Source organism: Eulemur rufifrons, chromosome 7 (assembly GCF_041146395.1).
Source record: "Eulemur rufifrons isolate Redbay chromosome 7, OSU_ERuf_1, whole genome shotgun sequence".
Classification (NCBI taxonomy): domain Eukaryota; kingdom Metazoa; phylum Chordata; class Mammalia; order Primates; family Lemuridae; genus Eulemur; species Eulemur rufifrons.
Genome location: NC_090989.1, coordinates 5,697,495 through 5,717,805, shown reverse-complemented (window position 1 = coordinate 5,717,805; position 20,311 = coordinate 5,697,495). Strand labels below are relative to the sequence as shown.

At 45.1% G+C, this 20,311-nt stretch overlaps 1 protein-coding gene across 1 annotated transcript in view; it reads left to right on the top strand.

Annotated features, from left to right (window-relative positions):
• Positions 1-20,311, top strand: part of PCP4 (Purkinje cell protein 4) — a 56,990-nt gene that overhangs the window by 24,355 nt on the left and 12,324 nt on the right. Inside the window, exon 2 of the mRNA XM_069472270.1 lies at positions 3,688-3,739. Within this exon, the coding sequence (XP_069328371.1) occupies positions 3,688-3,739 (52 nt within the window). The remainder of the gene's footprint in view (positions 1-3,687; positions 3,740-20,311) is intronic.

Here is a 20,311-nt window from a genome sequence, read left to right as displayed (position 1 = left end):
TGACCAGGAGAGGACCTGAAGGAGAACCTTGCCAAGCACCATGACAAGGGGCAGACTGCAAGACTCGGGCGGGATTCTCCCGGGAGTGTAATTAGGAGGACACCTGAGCTCTGGTTTTGCTGTGGCTGAAATTCATGCTGATGTTTTGCCTCTATTACCACCCCTGCCCCAGAAGAGAAGGTAAACGAAATCTTGTGTGTTATCAACCTCTGCTGTTCTTCACGGCCAAGGCCATTGTCTCACTCTCTAGATCCATCAGCAAACACCTGAGCAAGTATCTGCTGACAGAATGGTATCGAATGCCACACTCCTGAAGCTCTCAGGTACATGAGTGCTTGGTTTTCTAGGGAATGCTGACAGCATATTTGCTACATCTGCATTAACCTGGTAATTGTGGCTGTGTGTATTTGGCCAGAGAACACTTGCTCTGCCTTCTGCATACTCTCATATATTAAGTTACACAGATATCTAAACTGAATAGCACGGTGGTGGTATTCAGGACACCACCGAGCCATTGCCGAAATTCCTAGGGAGGTGCTCAGAATTCCAGAATCTCATGTCAGGGTTTGTCCTGAAGTCAATTTATTGTGCCCTTTTCCTTCAACACTTGATTTTATTTATTAGTCCAGTTATAATAGATGATGCTTTTGAGGTGTGACTACTTCTGTTTGGTGAGCAACGTGGGTTCTCAGGATGATGAACTCATGGTTGCCGCTGATTTAGGGTGGAGGGAAGAGGTCAGATCTTCTCAGCTCTGGATAAAGTGGGGTGGAGAGAAAAGGCAGGCTCTTCCCCAGAATGCTAACCTCTATCTCCTCGTGAAAAGAACCTTTCCCCTAGTGGCCTTTTGGAGAATGATCTACATTCTCCCATCCATCCATCCATTCATCCATTGATGTTGGCATAGCCTGGCTCTTGGTGCCTGTGTTATTTAAGCACTAAAAAAAGATCTTATAGCATTTCTGCAATCGAGCCGTTGGCTGTTGTTTGACTCTGCTTCTTCCTGTAAGCCAAGTGTTCTCAGAACTCTCAGCCTGTGGTGCTAATGAAGCCGCGTTAACCTTCAAACCCGAATCTCCCTGCCTCATTACTCCCTGCACACAAGAGGGAGAGACATCGGCACAGTGGTTAAGGGGGGAGATGCTAGAGCCAGGTTCTTTGGGTTTGAATTCTGGCTCTGCCTCTTCCCTACTATGTGTTCGAGTAAGTTCCCCTCTGCACCTTGGGATACGATGGGGACAGCCAGGCTGATGAGGATACTTAGGGTTTCCACTTTGTCAGGGACGCTCAAGAGCCCTGGGCCCTGGGCTCCGCAGTGTGAGCCGTGATCACCCCACACCCAGCCCAGCCCAGACTCGCTCCATGATCAGCTCAGTGAAACTCCAACTGCCGGGCCTGGTGTGGTGATGAAACAGTCCCGTGCACAGACCAGACCCCAGGGGAGCTGTTGGAGAAGTCCCTTTAGCTCCCGGCCGTCCCTTGAAAACGTCGTAAGGTCTCAAAGAATTCTGCAACGAGGTGCTTTCGATGACTAGCTCTTTTTTCCCAGCATCATTTCTGATCTAAGACGCTGTCTCCTGTGACATCAATCAGCTTCATTGTGCCTCCATTAAATAAGACTGACACAAGAACCCTGTCTTAGAAAGCCTGAAGAATGACTCCTTTTCTCCCCATGCACATTTCATTCTGGTTTTCCTCTGGTTTCTAGAAAGTGGTCTTTTAAGCAATGAGGTATTCATGACATTTGAAAGGTGTCCATGTTTAATGCATTTAAAGATGGCGGGGCTGTGTGTGCGCCTGTTTTGCACTTGGATTGCATTTAACTTGACTTTATTCTACTCTAAAACATGGTCCTTTTATTCCATGGAATTTTTGCTTTTGCTGAGCCTTCTTTGAATTATGCGGGGAAGGATACAGGGTTCAAATGCTGGAGGAGTTCAGTCACCTGGGACGGCTGTTGCCTCCCTGGCCCCGTCAGATTCCCGTCCTGTGCAGCCGGCTACCAGCTTTGTGACTGAAAAGAGAAGCCATCAAAATAGGGACAGACAAGAAGAAGGAGGCATTTTTACTTGCAAATCTACTAAATTTAAGAAATATGTTATCTCGTTTAAATCATTTCATTCTAGCTAGGGCGGAGAGTGAGGGGTGTTGCTAAGATGTAAAAGGCTTTACTTCGCTTCTTTTGGGGTATCATCTGCAAAAGGCAATAAGCACACGCAAGTTAATTTTGTTAACATAAGTCTTTATCCTTCACCCTATTTGCTTACATTAACCAGAATCTGGAAGCAAGGTTTTCCCAGATGATCCGTCTGCCATTAATCAAGGGGTGACCAGTGATCTGGGAATTTCTCATGACAACACTGAACACCAAAGGGAACTGATTATTATTTTTATAATATTGTTCTTAGTCCTGGACCCAAACTGAATTTTGAGGGTACTTTCCTCCCATAGTGTGGTCACCTGCAGTAATTTTCTCCTTGCCTGGTGCCCTGTCTCCCTTTCCAGGGTCCCCCCAGACAGTTATGTCTCCATAGCGATTCCTGAAGGCAAGGAGGCCTCTGCCATGCATTAGCCGAGATGATGTAGGTCTTGGACGAATCATGCTCCCACCTGCCTCATCTTCTTCACCTGAAAGTTAGAGACTTTATAGGCATATTTTTTGATAATGACCAAAAAGTTGGATTGAAAGAGTGCTTCTCCCTCCGTGGGCTAGAATAGTTTGAACATCATGTTAAGCTTTGAGAAAACACGCTTTGTATGTAATACATTTCACACAGCCCCCTAGCCCTCACACCCAGAGAATCTCACCCAAAGATCCAAGTCTGTGCATAGAATTCTTTATACTTCCAGTCAAGCTGGTAAAATAAAATTCACAGGATAGGCATAAACAATGGCAGAAAAAATATTTCAACAGTAGGAGAAACTCTAACATTAGAGTCTTGTAGTTGATTAAAATTTACTTAAGGCTGGGCGTGGTCGCTCACGCCTGTAATCCTAGCACTCTGGGAGGCCAAGGCTGGAGGATCACTTGAGCTCAGGAGTTGGAGACCAGCCTGAGCAAGGGCAAGACCCCATCTCTACTAAAAATAGAAAAATTAGCCGAGCACAGTGGCACGTGCCTGTAGTTCCAGCTACTCGTGAGGCTGAGGCAGGAGGATTGCTTGAGCCCGGGAGTTTGAAGTTGCTGTGAGCTATGATGATGCCACTGCACTCTAGTTGGGGTGACAGAGCAAGACTCTGTCTCAAAAATAAATAAATAAATAAAATTTAAAATGAATATATTGGAAATAGTGACTAGAATGAAAACATAGCAATGTAATAGCCATCACTGACAAAAGTTTAAATTCTGATCTTCTTGTAGTTGACACAAACTCTTGGCTGTTTCCCTCATGTTTTCAGTGGGGTTATGCTTGATCAACAACAGTCTTCATCCTGGTTCCTTTGCTGCTCAGTGAACTGTGTTTACACAGCAGCAATGTGGCCCAGGGAGGTGATCTGTGTGACTGCAGTGGATCCTTGCCTTGGTCGGTCTTTCTTGCTCTCGTGAGCATGATGCTTCAACCATCTGAGCTAAAGTAACACAGAACTCAATACAATGCAAGAGGTCTTTAAAATAGTGAAAGAGACAAAAATAATCCTAGATATACCTGATAATAATTTCTTTCTCTTTTTTTTTTATGCCTTTAGCGACAAGGTGCTGGGGCAACCAATGGAAAAGACAAGACATCTGGTGAAAACGGTAAGAGGACGTGACTAGTGCAGCCACGTTCTTCCCCCCTGAGCCCTGGGCACGCAGCAGGGGTGGGCGCTGCCTTCCATGCCGGTCTGCCTACTGTATACGTCTGTGCTCCGGTTCACAGTGGAGTTTAGCAGTTCTCAGGGAGCACCGAAGGCTGGTTTCACAAAGAAAACCGAGCTAGCTAAACACAGTGATAAGAACGGTTTCCCTCCCAGAGGAGGACTCCCATTTTGGGCAACATGATAATTACAGTGCAAATATAGTTCTCTGCTTTCTTCATTAGGGTTGGTGAGAATCATCCAAGTTGTTGTGAGGATAAAATGAGATCAAATGAGATAAGTGCTTTGAAAACTGTGAAATGCTCAACTCCTGAAAGGATGCTGGAAAACTCGCCTCAGCCCTCGGGAGCACACAGAAGCAGCGCGGGTCCCAGGGAGGAGCTGGGGCGGCGGGTGTCGCGGCAGCAATGCCCCAGCACACGCAGCTGACGGCTGTGACGGGGCATCACATCCTGCCTCTCTGGCCCTAAGTCGTAGGAACGATCGCCCTATTTTTATGGCTCAGGAAACAGGACTGGTGTTGGGGCTGGGATGTGGCCGCATGTGGCCTGGGGCGGGAAGAACACGGATCCTGAAGGAAATAGAGCCGGTTTAAACCCCAGGTCCCTCATGTTAGCAGCGGCCATGGAGGACAAAGCGTAGCAACAAACAGTCCCCAGCTGTATGCACCAAGGGCTACAGGACAGTTCTGGCGAGGTTAGACTCTGGGTGTTCTAACTTTTAATTAACTCAGAACAAACTCTTCTCTTGTGGAAAACTACTCTTGCTTCCAACGGAATGGAATGTATGCTAGTGCCCACTAATCAAACTGTGGGCAATGCCAGCCTCAAATACCACCTGTAACAATCCCTTAGAGGCCTGAAAGCCACTTTGGTACCTCTGCAGTGAGTCTGAGCTGGGGCCTCAGCAAGACTCGAGTGCAAGAATGTTGCGTCTCCTGCCCATTTGGGGCCATCTTATAGGGCAGGGTCAGCGTGGTGACCCCTGGGGTAGAGGGGCCATCATATCAGTAAGAAGAGAGGTTGGTGCCTTACAATGTCCCAATCAGAGCTGGGGGCAGGGGAAGGAAACAAGGTCTTTCAGGAGCTGGATGGAGCTTACTTTGCTGTCGGGGCTTTTCCCGCCCCCGGGTGTGAGTTGGGGTGGATGTGCGGTGTGGCAGGGGACTCAGAACGCAGAAGAGGGAGCAAAGGATGGAGCTTAAAAGGGAGGAGCAAAATTATAGCTGCTTAAACGAGGTGGGACACAGAGGAGCATCCCCGTGTGGGGTGCTGTGGGCCGCCACTGATTTTCCTGGTTCGTACGTTCATAGTTCATTTCCGTGGAATCTCACACCCTTAGAATCATAGAGGTTTACAGTCGAACTCCTTCTCGGAGATCCTGCACTGTGGCAGTTCTCAAATGCTTCGCTCTCACCACTCCTTTCCGTTCTCAAAAATTCTCGAAGACCCCAGAGAACTTTGTTCATGTTGGTTCTGTCTACGGAGGGTTCCCATATTAGAAATTAAAATGGAGAGCTCTAAAAAAGTTTTATTTATCAATTCATTAAGAATAAAGTAATAAATCTACTACACGTTAACATAAGTAACAATTGTTTTTTTTTTAAGAGAAGTAATTACATTTTCCAAAACAGAAAAACATTTAGTGAAGAGGGTTAGTTTACACTCTTGCAGATCTCTGTGATGTCTGGCTTCGCAGATGCCAGGTGGGTTTTCCTATCTGCTGCGGCATCCACTCTGTTGCCGTGTAGCCTATGGGACATTCCACTGTGCTCTCGTGAGAGATTGGGTTAAAGAAAGCAAATGGCATCTTTTAAGATCAAACTATATCTTTTATAATAATAATGATGATGATGATGATGTGTTTTATAAGATCAAAAATGGTTTTGATCTTGAGAGCTCCCTCAAAGGAGGTGGGTACGCCTAGGGTCATTGTTTCACACTTTGAGAACCGCCGCTCTAGTGCAAGTCCCGTGTCGTGTCCGGGGAGCCTGCAGCCCAAAGACCAGGCAAGCTGGTGGCAGAACCAGGTCTATGTCTCATGAGCTTGATGCCTCTGCACCTGAGCCTTATCCTGGCATCCTGTCGGTCCTTCAGAGCCTGCCTGTGTGCTCGGTGATTTGCACCAAATGGAATTATCAGCTATTACAGACGAGGCTACTTTCTGCCCTTCAAAGGCATCGAATTTCTTTCAGCTGAAAACTGGTCCACACGAGTGGAAACAGTCCTTTATGGGGATGTAAAAGGTAATTGTATGGAAAAATTCAAGATGCTATGAATAAGCCTTTTCATTATAGAATTCAAGGTACTGAAAGATATTTATTTCTGAGTAGAAAAAAGGAAGTAGAGATTATTTGATAGTTACAGAATAATGGCACTGTATAAATCTAAATTATTAATGTGCTATAATTTAATTTCAGGTAAAACTGCTTCTATATATTTGTACATGATACTTTATTATAATATTGGGTTTGGGCTTTTGCCTGTAAAAATGAGTAAAGATGAAAGCCAGAACAGCCCAAGAAAGATGAGGGTAAAACTTCTATAAGTAGACAAAAAGATATTTTCCTAAAGAATCCATGTCACTTAATTTTTTATTCTTAAATTCCTGATATGTGAAGATTATCTTGGAATTTCTGTTTTAACCTAATATTTCATTTTATATTTCATTGAAATTCAAATTATTTTACTCTGTCACCACAGGCATCTGGGGAGATCTATTATGACAATGTATATTTCCTGTTAATATCAAATGAAGCTGTCTACACGTGTTGGAGGAGCAAGGACCCACGAGAATAGAAATATGAAGTCTAAAACATCAAAATGCTATGAGATTTGGGTGTCAGTCACTTAATCATAAAATGAATGTTCCCAAATTTCATTAGTTGTCCACACGAAGCAGAGTGTTCTCATTCCAAATATTATAAATTTAGTTGAGGTCTCCATTCAACATAAAAGCAATAAGGTCTGTGGGAATGCCTTGAAATTATTCGGATCACAAAAGATCCAAGTCACGTATGTTAAAACTTCATACAGAAGGTATTTAAATTGTTGGGCTCTTCTGCAATTTTGTTACATTAAATATTATCTTGAGATTGTCATTGGCTGGGAATTGGGTTTCCCGTAATCCCAAGATTTATTTTTGTTGTTGTTGCTGTCATGGCATTTACTGATATGAAATATGACATATATACACTCTGTACCACCCAGAATGTCCCTGAAGTCCTCATTCCCCCAAGACGTCAACCTCTGCACACACGAGCCAGCAAAACAGATGTTCCCCTGGCTGTAGACTTTGTGGTAGCATCTGCGGTAAGAAGATACATTTTTCAAAAATATTAGGGTTACAATTTTTTTTTTAATTAAAAAAATAAATTTATCAGCATCTGGATGGTTCAGAGATTTTCATTCCTACGCTGAATGTCCTTTGTTATCCGATTAGCTAGGCCAAGGATTTCATTTGTTTCTTGATACAACTTTCTACTTCAGTGAAACAATAGTTTATAGCTTTAGTTACAAATCTCATCATCTGGTTTAGCTGGCTTTATTAAATTCAATCATGCTTATAAATACAGACCCGACCATCTGAATCTAGATTATCCACCACAAATTAGCAGGCTGGACACAACCAAAAGATGTTTTTGTGCAACGATCCTGTGCTGTATATCTTGATCCGTATCTTGACGTGGGTTATTCAGAGAGACTGCAAGAGTTAAATTTCTTTATTGACACAGGAAAGTAGAAAAATACTGGGAGGAAGGAGAGTGGCTGCTGGGAGACTTCCAAGCTGAAGGGAAAATTTATGAATAATAAAGCTCCTGACGGAGCTTACTTTCAGAGCTTGGAGGCTTACCCAGACTAAATTGAATTTCTAAAACTGGGATGGATTTCTCTTGACTTAGTGAGCTGTGATACATTTGTTTCCAAAAGGCTTTGTCTTTGGGGGTGGAAAGCATATGAACACACCTGATTTTAAGAAAAGACTCCCATCAAATCCAGGTTGTAGCCAAGTGCCCCGAAGGAAAGTATTACTCTGAACCACCCGTGACTCTCTCTGCAGCCATGGTGCTTTTTTGAGCTGTGAGTAGCCTGGCCCGGGCTCCAGCTCGATGCGTGCACAGGTGTGCCCCTTCTTTGGAGAGAGGCTGTGGCTTGAGAAGTTTCTAGTAGGTGTGGGGATAGTCTAGGAGTACTTAAGATTTAGTTTGATTTCATATGATTATATGATTGCTAACAGTGAACAAGATAAAATGTTATACTTCGTACTCTCCTCTCCTAGTTTTAAATAAAACCCCAAACTATAGAAGTTTATCTCACCTTTTGATTTTGAAGAAACACATACACACACATACACACACACACACACACACAGCAATTTTCTTATTTTTCTGCCATCAAATAGGTAGAGAGATTGACCGAGAAGGACCTGTGTTTATAGACAGATAGATATGTACACGGCCATTCAACTGAATGTGACATTTCAAATAAAAAATAAAATTCAAATACTTATTCCCAAAGCACTGTCACTATTCCCTACCCCGCCCCATGTTAGCTCTGTATCACCCAGTAGACACGAAATTTTTAGTTGTAGTTTTTGGTGTTCTTGATGTACGATGATCTTTCAAGAGCTATGCACTGACTTGGGCAGATTTTGCCTGGGATACACTTAACCTGTCACCTCTCCTTGGTGGGAGGGTGACTGAGCACTCATTATCTCGCCCAGGAGGGAAAGTCAGTTTTGGCAGAAGTGCCTACTTGGCTGATCTTTTTTTTTTTTTTTTTTGTGCCACTTGCGTGAGAGACGCTGTGTTTCATGGCTGGGCTGTGACACTGGCTGTGTGGGTGGGGGCACCAGGAGTGAGCCAGTCGTGGCCAAGGAAGAAGCCCAGTCTCCAGTCTCCTCTTGCTTCCTTTTTTTTTTTTTTTTTTTTTTTTTTAATTTCAGCTTATTATGGGGGTACAAAAGTTCAGGTTATATATATTGCCCATGCCCACCCCATCCCCCCAAGTCTGAGCTTCAAGCATGTCCATTCCCTAGACAGAGCACATCACACTCATCACGTAGGCATACACCCATCCCCTCCTCCCACCCCCATCCCCTGATCTTGTTCCTGGGCACAGGCCGGCTGGGATGGAAGGCGAGAGGAAGAAATGCAATTTCTAGAAAGGCTACAGAGGGAACGTGGTCTGCACCTGCTGACAGCAGTGATGCAGCTCTGTTCTGCTTCAGATATGGGCTGCGATCAGATCAGCGTTTGAGGATGGCAAGAGGGAAAACCAGGCAGCCTGTGATTCACGTTTTTGCTATTCCCATGGGCTGGTGTGTCCAGGTGTGTGGAATCCAGGTGGGTGTGAAACTCTTGCATCCTGCACCAAGCGTCAAATATGCCAATTTGGCATCAATCTCAATAGTTTAGGTGGAAACTTACCATGCTAAGATAAACCTCTTTGAAAAGGGACAAAGACAACTTAAGAGTATTGAGCTGTGACATGTATCGGAAAGCACCTGGCTATGGAAAAAGCACCTCCCTAAAGCCATCAGTCTCTAAAGCGTGCAGCATTTCCCAGGCCAGAGAGCTCTGAATCTGTTTCCTGCTAGTGCAATAAAATCGCGAGCTGCACAGAGCCCAGAATCCGCCGTGCTGGTGGACTGTGAGCGTTGCTATGAATACCAGAGACGCATGAAGCTTTCAAGGTGAAAATCAAACGGCTCTGCTCTCCATCTGGGATCTCTTGGCCCTTTCTCTTCTTCTTTTTACATATTTGAAGTAACCAGAAAAAAAAAAAAATCAAAACAAGAGCAGCTGAAGCTCAGGAGAAAGACTCCTTTGTGCTTTTGGCTTCAAACGCCCTAAAGAATCTATATTCCAGAAGGAAGGGCTGGATACGCACAGTTGCTTCTGATATTGATCCAGATGGGGAAGGAATGAAATTGGAATTGATTATTAAGCAGGCCTTTAAACCATCAGAGTCTCCAAAAGACCCTGGTCAATGGGTAATATTGTTCGACAAGAGAGTCGATTCCGTGTGAAGGTTATTTTAGGGATTAGTGCTGACAGGGAATTCGGTGCCATCAATCTAAGTTATAAGAGCAACTTTGCTTGTTTTGTCCTTCAGCTTGAATGTTACAATAACTTCACTGAGCAAGTACCACCTTGGATGAACACGAAGCTTCTGATCACTGTCTGGCGTAAACACGCTTGAAGCATTGTCCACAGAAGCAGAGATTCATACCCGCCCCCAGTTATAATTCTTTGCCTCTGTGTGGATTTGCATAGTTTAAAAATGCTCTCCCATGCTATCTTCCCTTCGATTTTGCTCCAACCTTGCCAGGTGGGGCAGGAGACTGTCTCAGGCAGGGTTCCTCGTGAAGCTAGGGGATTTTCCCAAAGTCACATAGACAAGGAGGATAGTTTGGTCACCTGGCCCACTGTCTAAACACACCAGGTTGTCTCCATTTACTTTTTCTCCAAAGTTCCCTCTTGACCAGGGTCTAGTTTATAAACTGGCAGCTTCGGTGGGGCGTGGTCTGGGCCCATGAAACCAAATGAGGTAATAGGTCTACACCTTGGCCACGCCAGAAACCGTAGTGTCAACAGCACCGTTATCTCAGTTTAGTTAACTAGGCTCTGGCAAACGCATGTGATCTCAGACTAATGACAGTGACAGCCACGTTAATTTTCAGAATTAAAACATTAAAGTGATGTACTCATTTACAGGCTTAGCCATATTTTCCCTCCCTTCTCCTTCCTCCCCTTCCTTCATCCTCCTTCTCTTTCTCTCCTTTCCTTCTTTCCTTCCTCCCTTTCTTCCTTCTTTCCTTTTTCTTTTCTTTTTTTTTTTTGAGATTGAACACTGGATAACTTTAGACCAGCTGAAATAGAATTTTATTCCACGCCATATGGGGAAGGCCAATGTACCTTAGTGAAACACTGAAGTTATACATTATGCTAAAGGAATTGCCCTTTAAGATGTTTTTAAGCCGATGAAGCAGCTTAAGCCAGGAAAATGTTGATCATTCTATCCTTGGGAATCCTGCTCCAATTAAGAGATAGGAATGTTTCAGCTTCTGCTTATCAATTATTTGTATGGAAATAATAGTTTTTCACATGCTTGAAAGCATTTTGCTCTCTTAAGTAGGTGAAACACTTATAATCTTATTTATAGAATTAATTTGCACAGCAGGCAGTTTTTCAGAGGCAGGAACCAACCTGAATTTCAGCTTGGACTAAATGATAAGATGGTTTAAATTTGTAGGTTTCATATTAGTGAAGTTCATCTGGGATTACGAAGCGTGTAGAAATGCTAACAGTCCTCCCTGGGAAGGAATGTTCTCAGTAGATAGAGTGGCCTGAATTATCTTCATCAAGTAGAGCCCCCACTCTGTCTAGAGCTGTTCTCCCACCCACATCACCCTGGGGAGAGGAAACCCCCTGCCCTGCCCATGTCTCCAGGACATCCTTAGAGCAACCGCAGAGCTTACTGCAGACCCCAGCGCAGAAGTCTTTAGGGGTCGCACGAGAAAGCTCTCTGCCAGCTAGTCTAGGGCATTCCTTTGGGGCAGGCGCCTGGGGACTGTTTTGAGTTTATGTAAATTCCGTTTCACCGATTGATTGGTTTCTTCCAGCATTCTTAATCAGTAATGAGTTGGAGTTTCCGATCAATACTAATTAATTGTGAAGATTTGGCTCTATCCTATGGACTATCCATTCAGTCAAGAAACGGGTGCTATTTAGCTCTAAGTATGGTTCTTCATTCTCCCCTAAATGAGACTCTCCTTGTTTTCAGGGAAAGACCAATTTTCATTAACTTTAGGCAAGCTGAGAATTTCATTAACTTTAGGCAAGCTGGCTCTGAATCATCTTTTTAAGAGTTACTTCAAAATGTGATAGTGGATTTTTCTGGCCCTGCACTAAAGCCCAGCCTAGCAGACTGGCCGGCGTCACTGTGGCTTTGCGTGTCATGAGCAGGTGCAGCCCTGGTTGCCTGGCCGTGACGCCAGTCTCTGAAGGGTGTCACATGCAAACTTTTTTTTTTAATTAAAAAAAAATAAAGTATGTATCACTCATTTCACAATACATTTTCTTTCCAGCACTTCTAAACTACTATCCTGGTTTAAGCAGATAGATAATTGGAAACTTTTTGGTGTTAAATATTAATTTGAATTTAATTAATTTCCCAAAGGAGGGGCATAAAACTTCCTTACTCCTTTTAGTTTTCCTTACTTTTTCATAGGTTTGGCTAAAATTCCTTGGTCACTTTATATATTGGTTATAATTTTAAATGATCTCTTTTTTGGATCATACCTTGTAGTGGATTCAAGGCCACTGCAAATTCTTTGCCATGTGGAGAGGGAGTTCTAAGTCCCCTCCTCTGGCATCTGCGCAGACCCCGCAACCCTCCGGACCAACAGAATGTGGCAGAAGGCGTGCGTGTTAGTTTCTGCGCCCAGCCTTAAGAAACCGGCAGCTTCCACTTCCCTCTCTGGAAGGCTCACCGTGTTAGAAGCCAGTTGTCATGTGAGAAGTCCAATGCCCTGGACCCATCATGCCGCGAGGAAGCTCAGGCTAGCCACGTGGAGTAGCCACATGGACAGGTGCCCAGCCAGCCACGGACCGTGCCAGCTGGCCTAGCTCGGGTGCCAGACGTGTGGGGGAAGAATCCTTCAGATGGCTCCGGCCCTGGGACCACCTGCCTGCAACTGCAGGGGGTCTCCGAGCAAGAAGTGCCCAGCTGAGTCTGTCAACCCACAGAACTGGGGGACAGTTCTTGTGTTTCTTGCTGTTAAATTTTGGGATAATTCATTCCACAGCAATAGTTAAGTGGAACATAACTAGATTTCTCATCCTTGCTAACCCATCTGTTCTCCTCTCACTCCAGCCCTCCCTCACGTACCTCCTGGACTGTTTCCTACTCTTCGCTGGTTAGAATACGGTTTCTTTGGGCACTAGTAATAACCAAAAAGGGGATATTGCAACACAGTGCAGTCTCTCTTTTCTCTCTGTCATTCATTCAAGAAATGTTCACTAAGCACCTACTGTGTGCTAGACGCTGTAATCAGAACGGCTGATGGACTGTTGGGAGAGAGCAGTGCTGGGAGCATGGGGTGGGAAGTCTGTGATGACATGAGTGTCAGTCATGGTCCTGGGAGAGAATAGCGGGCACACACCAGCTGGGTGATTTGAAGAGCGTTTACTACAAAGGGACTATTTGCAAGGTGCATGCAGGGTGCTGGCAGTTTGCATCTGCAACTGAGATGGCAGGGCCTGAGGGGGAGGAACCAGAAGCCCAGAGAGGGCCACCTGGTGGGCAGCGGCCTTCTGTTGAAGGGCACAGCTGAGCTGCGGCAACTTCGCAGAGACTTACAGGATTGCTAGAGTCAGCAAATAGAGGTACAGGATGCCCGCTTAAGTTTCAATTTCAGATGAACAAATTTAAAAAATGTTTAGTATGAGTATATCCCATGAAATGTTTGGGATGTGTACTTATGCTAAAAATTTTTTGTAACATAAAATTTGAATTTAATTAGACATTCCACATTTTATCTGAAAACCCTGGCAGAGAGGGAGGCAAGGAAATAAAATACCCAGACCTGTCTTACTGCCTTCGATCGGATCACCTCTAGGGCTACCCACCGGGGGAATCCAACCCAAACCACAGAGCAGCGTGGAAAAGCACAGAGAGTGAAGCTGCAGGGGGGAGACATGAAACGTTGCATTGGATCAAGGGCCCTTTTTTCAGACCTTGCCAGTGCACATCCCTCACTGAGCCTATGGGCCGGGTCACCTTGTGCCCCTCTTAGTCCCTGAAAATTAAAAAAAATGTAACCTATTATACTATACGTGATTGTAGCTTTGTGAAAACAAAGTCGGCATGATTTTTGCATGTAAAGTCTGGATTGGTTTCAGCAAAAAGAAAAAGGAGGAAAAGCGGTCCATCGATAGCATCCTTTTATTTTAACTGCGCAGTGTCATTGGCTGGCTTAATATTTTTAAAGGAAGGAAAGCTGTCAGATCTCCTTTTTAAAGATGACAAGTTTGACACTCCTGGAGTGATGAGGCTGTCCCCGTGAAGGTTAATGTGTGTTCCCCACAGTTCGAGCCCCTCATCCCTCCTCAGGTGTCATTAAGGGAGCAAAAGGAGGTGGCCAAAGAGGAGGGGAAGTAATAGAAAGGCAGCTGGAAAGAGGGGGTGAGGGTGGGTACAGAGCCATGCACACCTCCGCCCAGTCTGAATGAAACCCTGCCGGACCCCAGGCCACCTGGAAGGGGGCGGGGGGCAGAGCAGGTGCAGTTCTCTCCAGAAAGTCAGGGTTGTCAGAGCAGGAGGGAGATGGAGAGCAGCTTCCAGCCTCCTGGGATTTGGGGCCACCAGGAACTGAACACGGGTGGGGTGTGGTTAGACACCTCAGTGGCTGGGGCAGGAAGGCACACACCCATGTACCACAGGCTTCCAGAAAGGCTGCCTTCCCAAGGGTCCACCAGGAGCCCCAGACTCTGCTCCCACTGAGTGAGTCTCTAGATGACTCCTGCAGCTGCCCCTGCCCCCAGGAAAGATGGGGAGAAGCAGGGACCATCGGCTGCTCTAGGCGCTCCCTGGGAGGCTGGAATAGCTGCTGCCCCCGCCTGGGGCTTTAAGCGTGATCTGGCCGAGCACGCGGCACTGAGCCCCCCCAGCCAGCCTGTCGGATAGAAGAGGCTAAATCTGCCTCCACCCCTATGGAGAAGCACTAAGGGGCCGATTTGCTTTAATTCAGGTCCTTCTTGGATTCTTTAGCTTCAGAACCTTAAACTTCAAATTTGTGACTGCAAGATCAGCTGTTTAAAAATATGAGAAATGACCACCTCGTCCTTTAAATCAAACACATCTCCTTTTAATATTATCCCTCTGCTTCGCCATACAACCGGGAGAGTTGTTCTTTCCTGCACCATGGGGAAGAAATGAGGGTCAGGGCTCCTTCAATGTAAACTGTATTCTGAAAGTTCAAGAAGGAGGAATAATAACAATATGATAGGATCACTGAATTTAAAATGCAGTAACTTGTAGACTTCACTTTTTCCAGCATTGGTTGGAAGGAAATATTCATTATTATTATTATTATTATTACCGTTTTTTACAGGAAGTGTGGCTTGTTCTTCTGTCCTTTCACTGTTGCTTCCCCCATGAGCAGATTAGCCGCTGTGGCTGAGCACTGCCCTCTCTTCACAGTCTGCTGTCCTGTCCTGTCCTTCCCCTCATTGTCATTGTGATCAAGAAGGCTAACTATTTGCATATCACTAGATTTAACTTAATACGACATTTAAAAACATTATCTTTCCCTTGAAAGTTACCCCCTCTTCTGAACAACTAAATAGTAAGTGTTTCTTCTTATCAACCCACTGGGCTTCTTTTGGGTTCTGGTCATAGTCTTCCAGCTGCCACTTCCTTTTTCCTCTTGGGATCTGCAAATGTGTAGCCCAATGACGGGCTAAAATACGTATTGATCAGATAGACCCAGATGGAGGACCAGGGGAGGAGGAGGATGGGAAGATGATAAGGCCTCCATCACCATGTCTGTGAAAACACTCCTTCCAGTAGTCTGTGCATAGTCTATGAGACATGAAATGGAAGCTTGCTGCAGCTTTTGTGTTTGGCAAGTGGTTTCTTCAATGTTTCTGAAGTGCAATTCTTCTCTCTCTACTATTTTACCATCCCAGACCCTGAAGATAATTGAAAATTGAACCATGCTCTGGCACTCACTTCGAAAGCAAAGCCTCCTGGGCTGTCAGAGTGGTGCTTTAGTGGCAAGGCACAATGTGAGCCAAGCAATTCCTACCTCAGATTCTCCGGTTGCAACCAGCTTACAGAATCCCAGTGCAACCGAGCTGACCTCTGTGGGAGGGCAAACTCATTTCCCACAGCACCGTCCTCGATAATGGTGCTAATCACAGTTAGGTGATGACTCTTCCTCCCTCCAACCTCTCTTAGATTTAGAGTGTCTATGTTTCCATGCAAACATAAACCTTTTGCATGGACTGATGTGCACTCGCCGAAACTCAATTTCCCACCAGTCCATTAAAAAAGGGGGGGGGAGAGGTTTTACAGTGTGCTTTGAAAACGGGCTGTCTAGGCCATCAGAAACAGCCCATGAAGATGCTCTTTGTAGATGATAATGCATTTGCTGGTTGGGAAATATGCTTTGAATGTTTCCCCCAGCTAGCTCTGAGCTCAGTAATTATTTCATAGAAAGTTCAGAAGGAAATAGAGAGATGTTTGGCCTCAAATTTTTGCTGTTTTTTTCCCACAGATTAGCTGACACTGTGCTGCCTCCTAACCACCAGCATGTGGGCATTTTAGCTGATCACTATTAGGTTCTTTCTTTCTCTTTAGCTGTTCCCTGACTGTAACGTCTTGAACCTGCTGGCCTGCAGGCCTGGCCAGTAAACCACGTCTGACTCTTGGTTTGCTCACGGAGGGGTGGCACTTGGGTGAATCCCAGAGTTCTTCTGTCTCTGCCGTTCTCTCTGCTCCTGGTTCCCCTGCAGAGAATTGTTTCCTCTCTTTGGGTCCCAGTGTCTTCACTGTGGGGTGGTACGGTCTTTCGGCTCTTTTCTCATTCTGACACTTTATGATTCTGTGGCTGTCTCTTTCCGGGGACAGTATAGGACATTTGACTTTTGATTTTATTTTCTGTACATGTCAAAGAACTATTGCCTATGAGTCCAGAGGAGAAATAAGATTTTTCTTGGTGGAGGCAGCGGAGGGGAAAGAAGTTACAATGGACAGCATCTGAATAGGATTGTCACCGGCTGTGAACACATGATAACAAATGGTTATGTTTTTGAAATAATTATTTCAACCAATTGGGTGAAAACGGGAAAATTCAGTCTTTTATCTGGAAAAACTGCATTTCCAACCAGCTTACTGCAAAACATGGAAACAGGGCTTATTTCCTGGACATTCCCATAATGTGCATTCAGCTTTGCAAGGAGGCGGCTGGGCCAGGGACTGGCCCCCGGGTGAGTGTGAGTGAGATGCTCCACTCATCATGGAAACACAAGAAAAGTGGATGCCTTCTTTTGGCAGCAGTTGGCACCCCTGAAATTAAATTGTGACTACAATTTTGCAACCAGAAGATATTTCAGTTTTCTTCTGAAACTTTGTAACCATTTCACTTTTGGGCCTAGGCAATGCCACCCGGTGCTCAGCACTGTCGACAACGTGCCTGAGGTTGCCTGGGTACATTCTCTCCAGCCCATGGCAGCTGAATATTGAGTTACAGCTACTTCTTTAAAAATCATCACTTTTTCTATAAATTGAACCTACTGGCACCTTAAACTATGGTACGTGCGGAGGAGTCAAACTGTGATTTTGAAATTATAAGCCAGATTAGTTTGTGGGAGAATAGGACAGAGACTTGGAAGACATGATAAGCTACCTGTAGATAAAATGTTCAGTCTTATTCTGCTCACACACCTCAAAGCTTGAACAAAACTATAAAATCTTGCCAATTACATATCCGAGCTGGAAACAGCCTATTAGTTCACCCTGGCCATCCACAGATGGTGAAATAGAACTCCCTGTCGTATATTTCCTTGGTTCAGCTTAAAATGACTTTAGAAAAGGTCAGATGCTACCGCCCCCAAGAGATGCTTCCCTTCTCTACTAGACTGATGTTAGACTTTTTTTTTTTTATTCTAACACTCTCTCTAAATTGGTTTCCCCATCAGTTTCTTGACATCAGCCTCTGTTAACACTCCCTTGAGCTACTGCCGCCAAAAATGGATATTTTATCACTGCTTAAATTTCTGCTCCAGACAGAAATGTTTCGACTACCTCTGTGGGTAATGAGAATGCTTCAAGAGGTGATGTTTCAATGTTGGTCTTTCGAAAAATTATTTTTTTTAACTATTTCAAATCCGAATAATTTTCAATCGTGTCACCTGACACTGGAAATTTCTTTCTGTCTTTGGAATTCTTGAAAGAAATAAAAATGCTCCACTTTATTTTTGGTCTGTAAGAACTTTTGGGATGGGGAGGCTTCGACGGCACCCAAAGAGGGCAGGGACCTTGCTGTCTTGCCACAGTGTCGCATGAAACAGGTCTTGGTTAAACGGTCCTTTAAGCAGCCCACATCTGGATTCTGCCCAGGTATCCATCCACCTGCACCTGTAGGACAGAAGTCTGGAGCTTCACAACCTGGGAAAGCACTTATTTCCATTTCTTTTTGGGAGCAGTTGTCAGAACGTTATTATTTGCTGCTTAAAACTAAAAGGCAAACTCTGTTCTTAGCTAATCTCTTTGAGTCCGGGGTGCTCTCTGTAGTTCAGCTACTAGTCCAGAATATCACATAATTTTATTCCTTCTTGGGCATTTAATTTTATTCTCCTTTTATAAATATGTGAACCCATCTTCCTGGGAGGAAAGCCCAAAGCTTAAGATGACCCATCTCTAAATAGCTGTAAAATCAGCAAGTGCCTGGCCATGAGCGCTTAAGATAGTGCCATTTAACAGAGCCAATGGAAGTGGTATGTCTTCCCTCCGAGCATACTAAGAGAATGGATGCAGAGGACCATGGCTGCAGGTCAGGAAACGGGAGGGTGTGAAGTTTAATTGCCACCACCTGGCAGTTCCTGGGGCTCAGCACACATCTTTGTTGATCCATAAATCCACATTGACGAACACAGGCACACACCTCTGTGCAGCATCCCTCCCTGCCCCTAGGACACTGCGACACGGAATGCTTGGTCATGTCGCAATGTTCGAAGGGTGTTCTGAAACATGGGAAGCTGGAGATGCGTATGATGATGTCTGTTTCTGCTCCTCTGTTTTCTGTCCACACACAGGAGTGTGGAAAGTGAACAGTGCATGATGCGTGGCTGAGGGGAGAGTCAAGGTTGGTGGCAGTCCTGGGTTGGAGATTTTGAGCGGTAACGGGCATTCGTCAGCTTGGCTACAGCTAGTCCCAGACAGACTTGGCCCTGGCTTTGCTTCACAGACCCCCTTTCAAGGTGCCGATCAGAGGTTTGTACCCAATGCCAAATTCCATACACAACAGACTCATTTACCAAACAGTCTTATGCATTTAGGAAAGCTCGTAATCCCTGCAAATACGCAAAGGACAACACCTGTCGGCCGGGATTAGACGCCCAGGGCCCAAGAGCCAGAGTGGGAAGGTGTCCTGTGACAGTGTGGTCCAGTGGCTTGGTTGACAGCCAGGGCCAAGAAGGACACAGTAACACGTGCCAGGGAGGAAGCCAGACACCCACACACTGCCAGGGAAAGGCATTTTAAATCAGGCAGTGCCACAGAGAACAAAGGCAAGGGAAAAAGGCCCAAAGTCCCGACTTTGGAGAACAGCGTTGGCCCCTTTCTGGTGTGCATGTGATGACGTTTCTAGCCACGCTGCAGTTTCCTTTCCACGCTGTTCACAGAGCTCTGGGGCTCCCATCAGCCTTCCCTGCGCCGAGTCTTGGAACACGGTCCATTTGCCCGGCTTCCACCTTTCCTCCTCGAAGTCAAATTCCCCCGAGAGTTATGGGGCGAGGAGAATCAGAAGAAACTTCATGGGTTCAAGTCAGGGTTTTATATTAATTAGGCTAATTGATGTTCCTTTGAGGCTACTTAAAAATTGTCCTGTAATTATGATTGAATTGGACTTTTCTTTGTATTTAAAACTGGGGACTTTATGAAATTCTCTGCAGGGTTGAAATTTTTAGAGTTTAATCCTTTCAAACTGGTATGGGAATGTTAGAAACCGGGGGCAAAAGTGAACCCTGGAAGGGAGTGAACACCCCCAAAAGGGCAATTTGATGCCTGGTGAAAGCAGGTATTGCAAAAGAAAGGAGAAAACTCCAGTGATTGCAAAGCTACAAAAGGAAGGAATAAATAGGCCTAGAGCAGAATGAAGGGGGTAGGGTAAAGCCTGATTAGAGAAACTGCCTTCCCAGGACCTCTGTCCACTCACATTTATTCTTGCATTGCCAGGCACTTAAAAAGCTATGCACTGTTATCAGCTGGAAGGGGAAGGGCGTGGAGCTGGAAGCAGATGCCCCATAAGGAGAAAAAGAACATGGGGCAGGGAAGCCTGACAGTGACAGTTGGGAAAGGTTACTGAATTTAAAGGAAATATTTCTGCAAAAAAAATCTAGCCAGGCACGTTGGCTCATGCCAGTAATCCTAGCACTGTGGGAGGCCAAGCCTGGAGGATTGCTTGAGGTCAGGAGTTCAAGACCAGCCTGAGCAAGAGCAAAATCCTGTCTCTACCAAAAATAGAAAAAACATTAGGTGGGCATGGTGGCACCTATAGTTCCAGCTGCTTGGGAGGCTGAGGCAGGGGGATCGCTTGAGCCCAGGAGTTTGAGGTTGCTGTGAGCTACGATGATGCCACTGCACTCTAGCCCAGAGTGACAGAGCGAGACCCTGTCTCAGAAAACAAACAAACAAAAAACCACAAAACAAATAAACAAAAAAATCTGAGGTTTTTAAAGTATATTAAATGCTGTGAAGAAATGACTATTCTTATCAGGAATTGG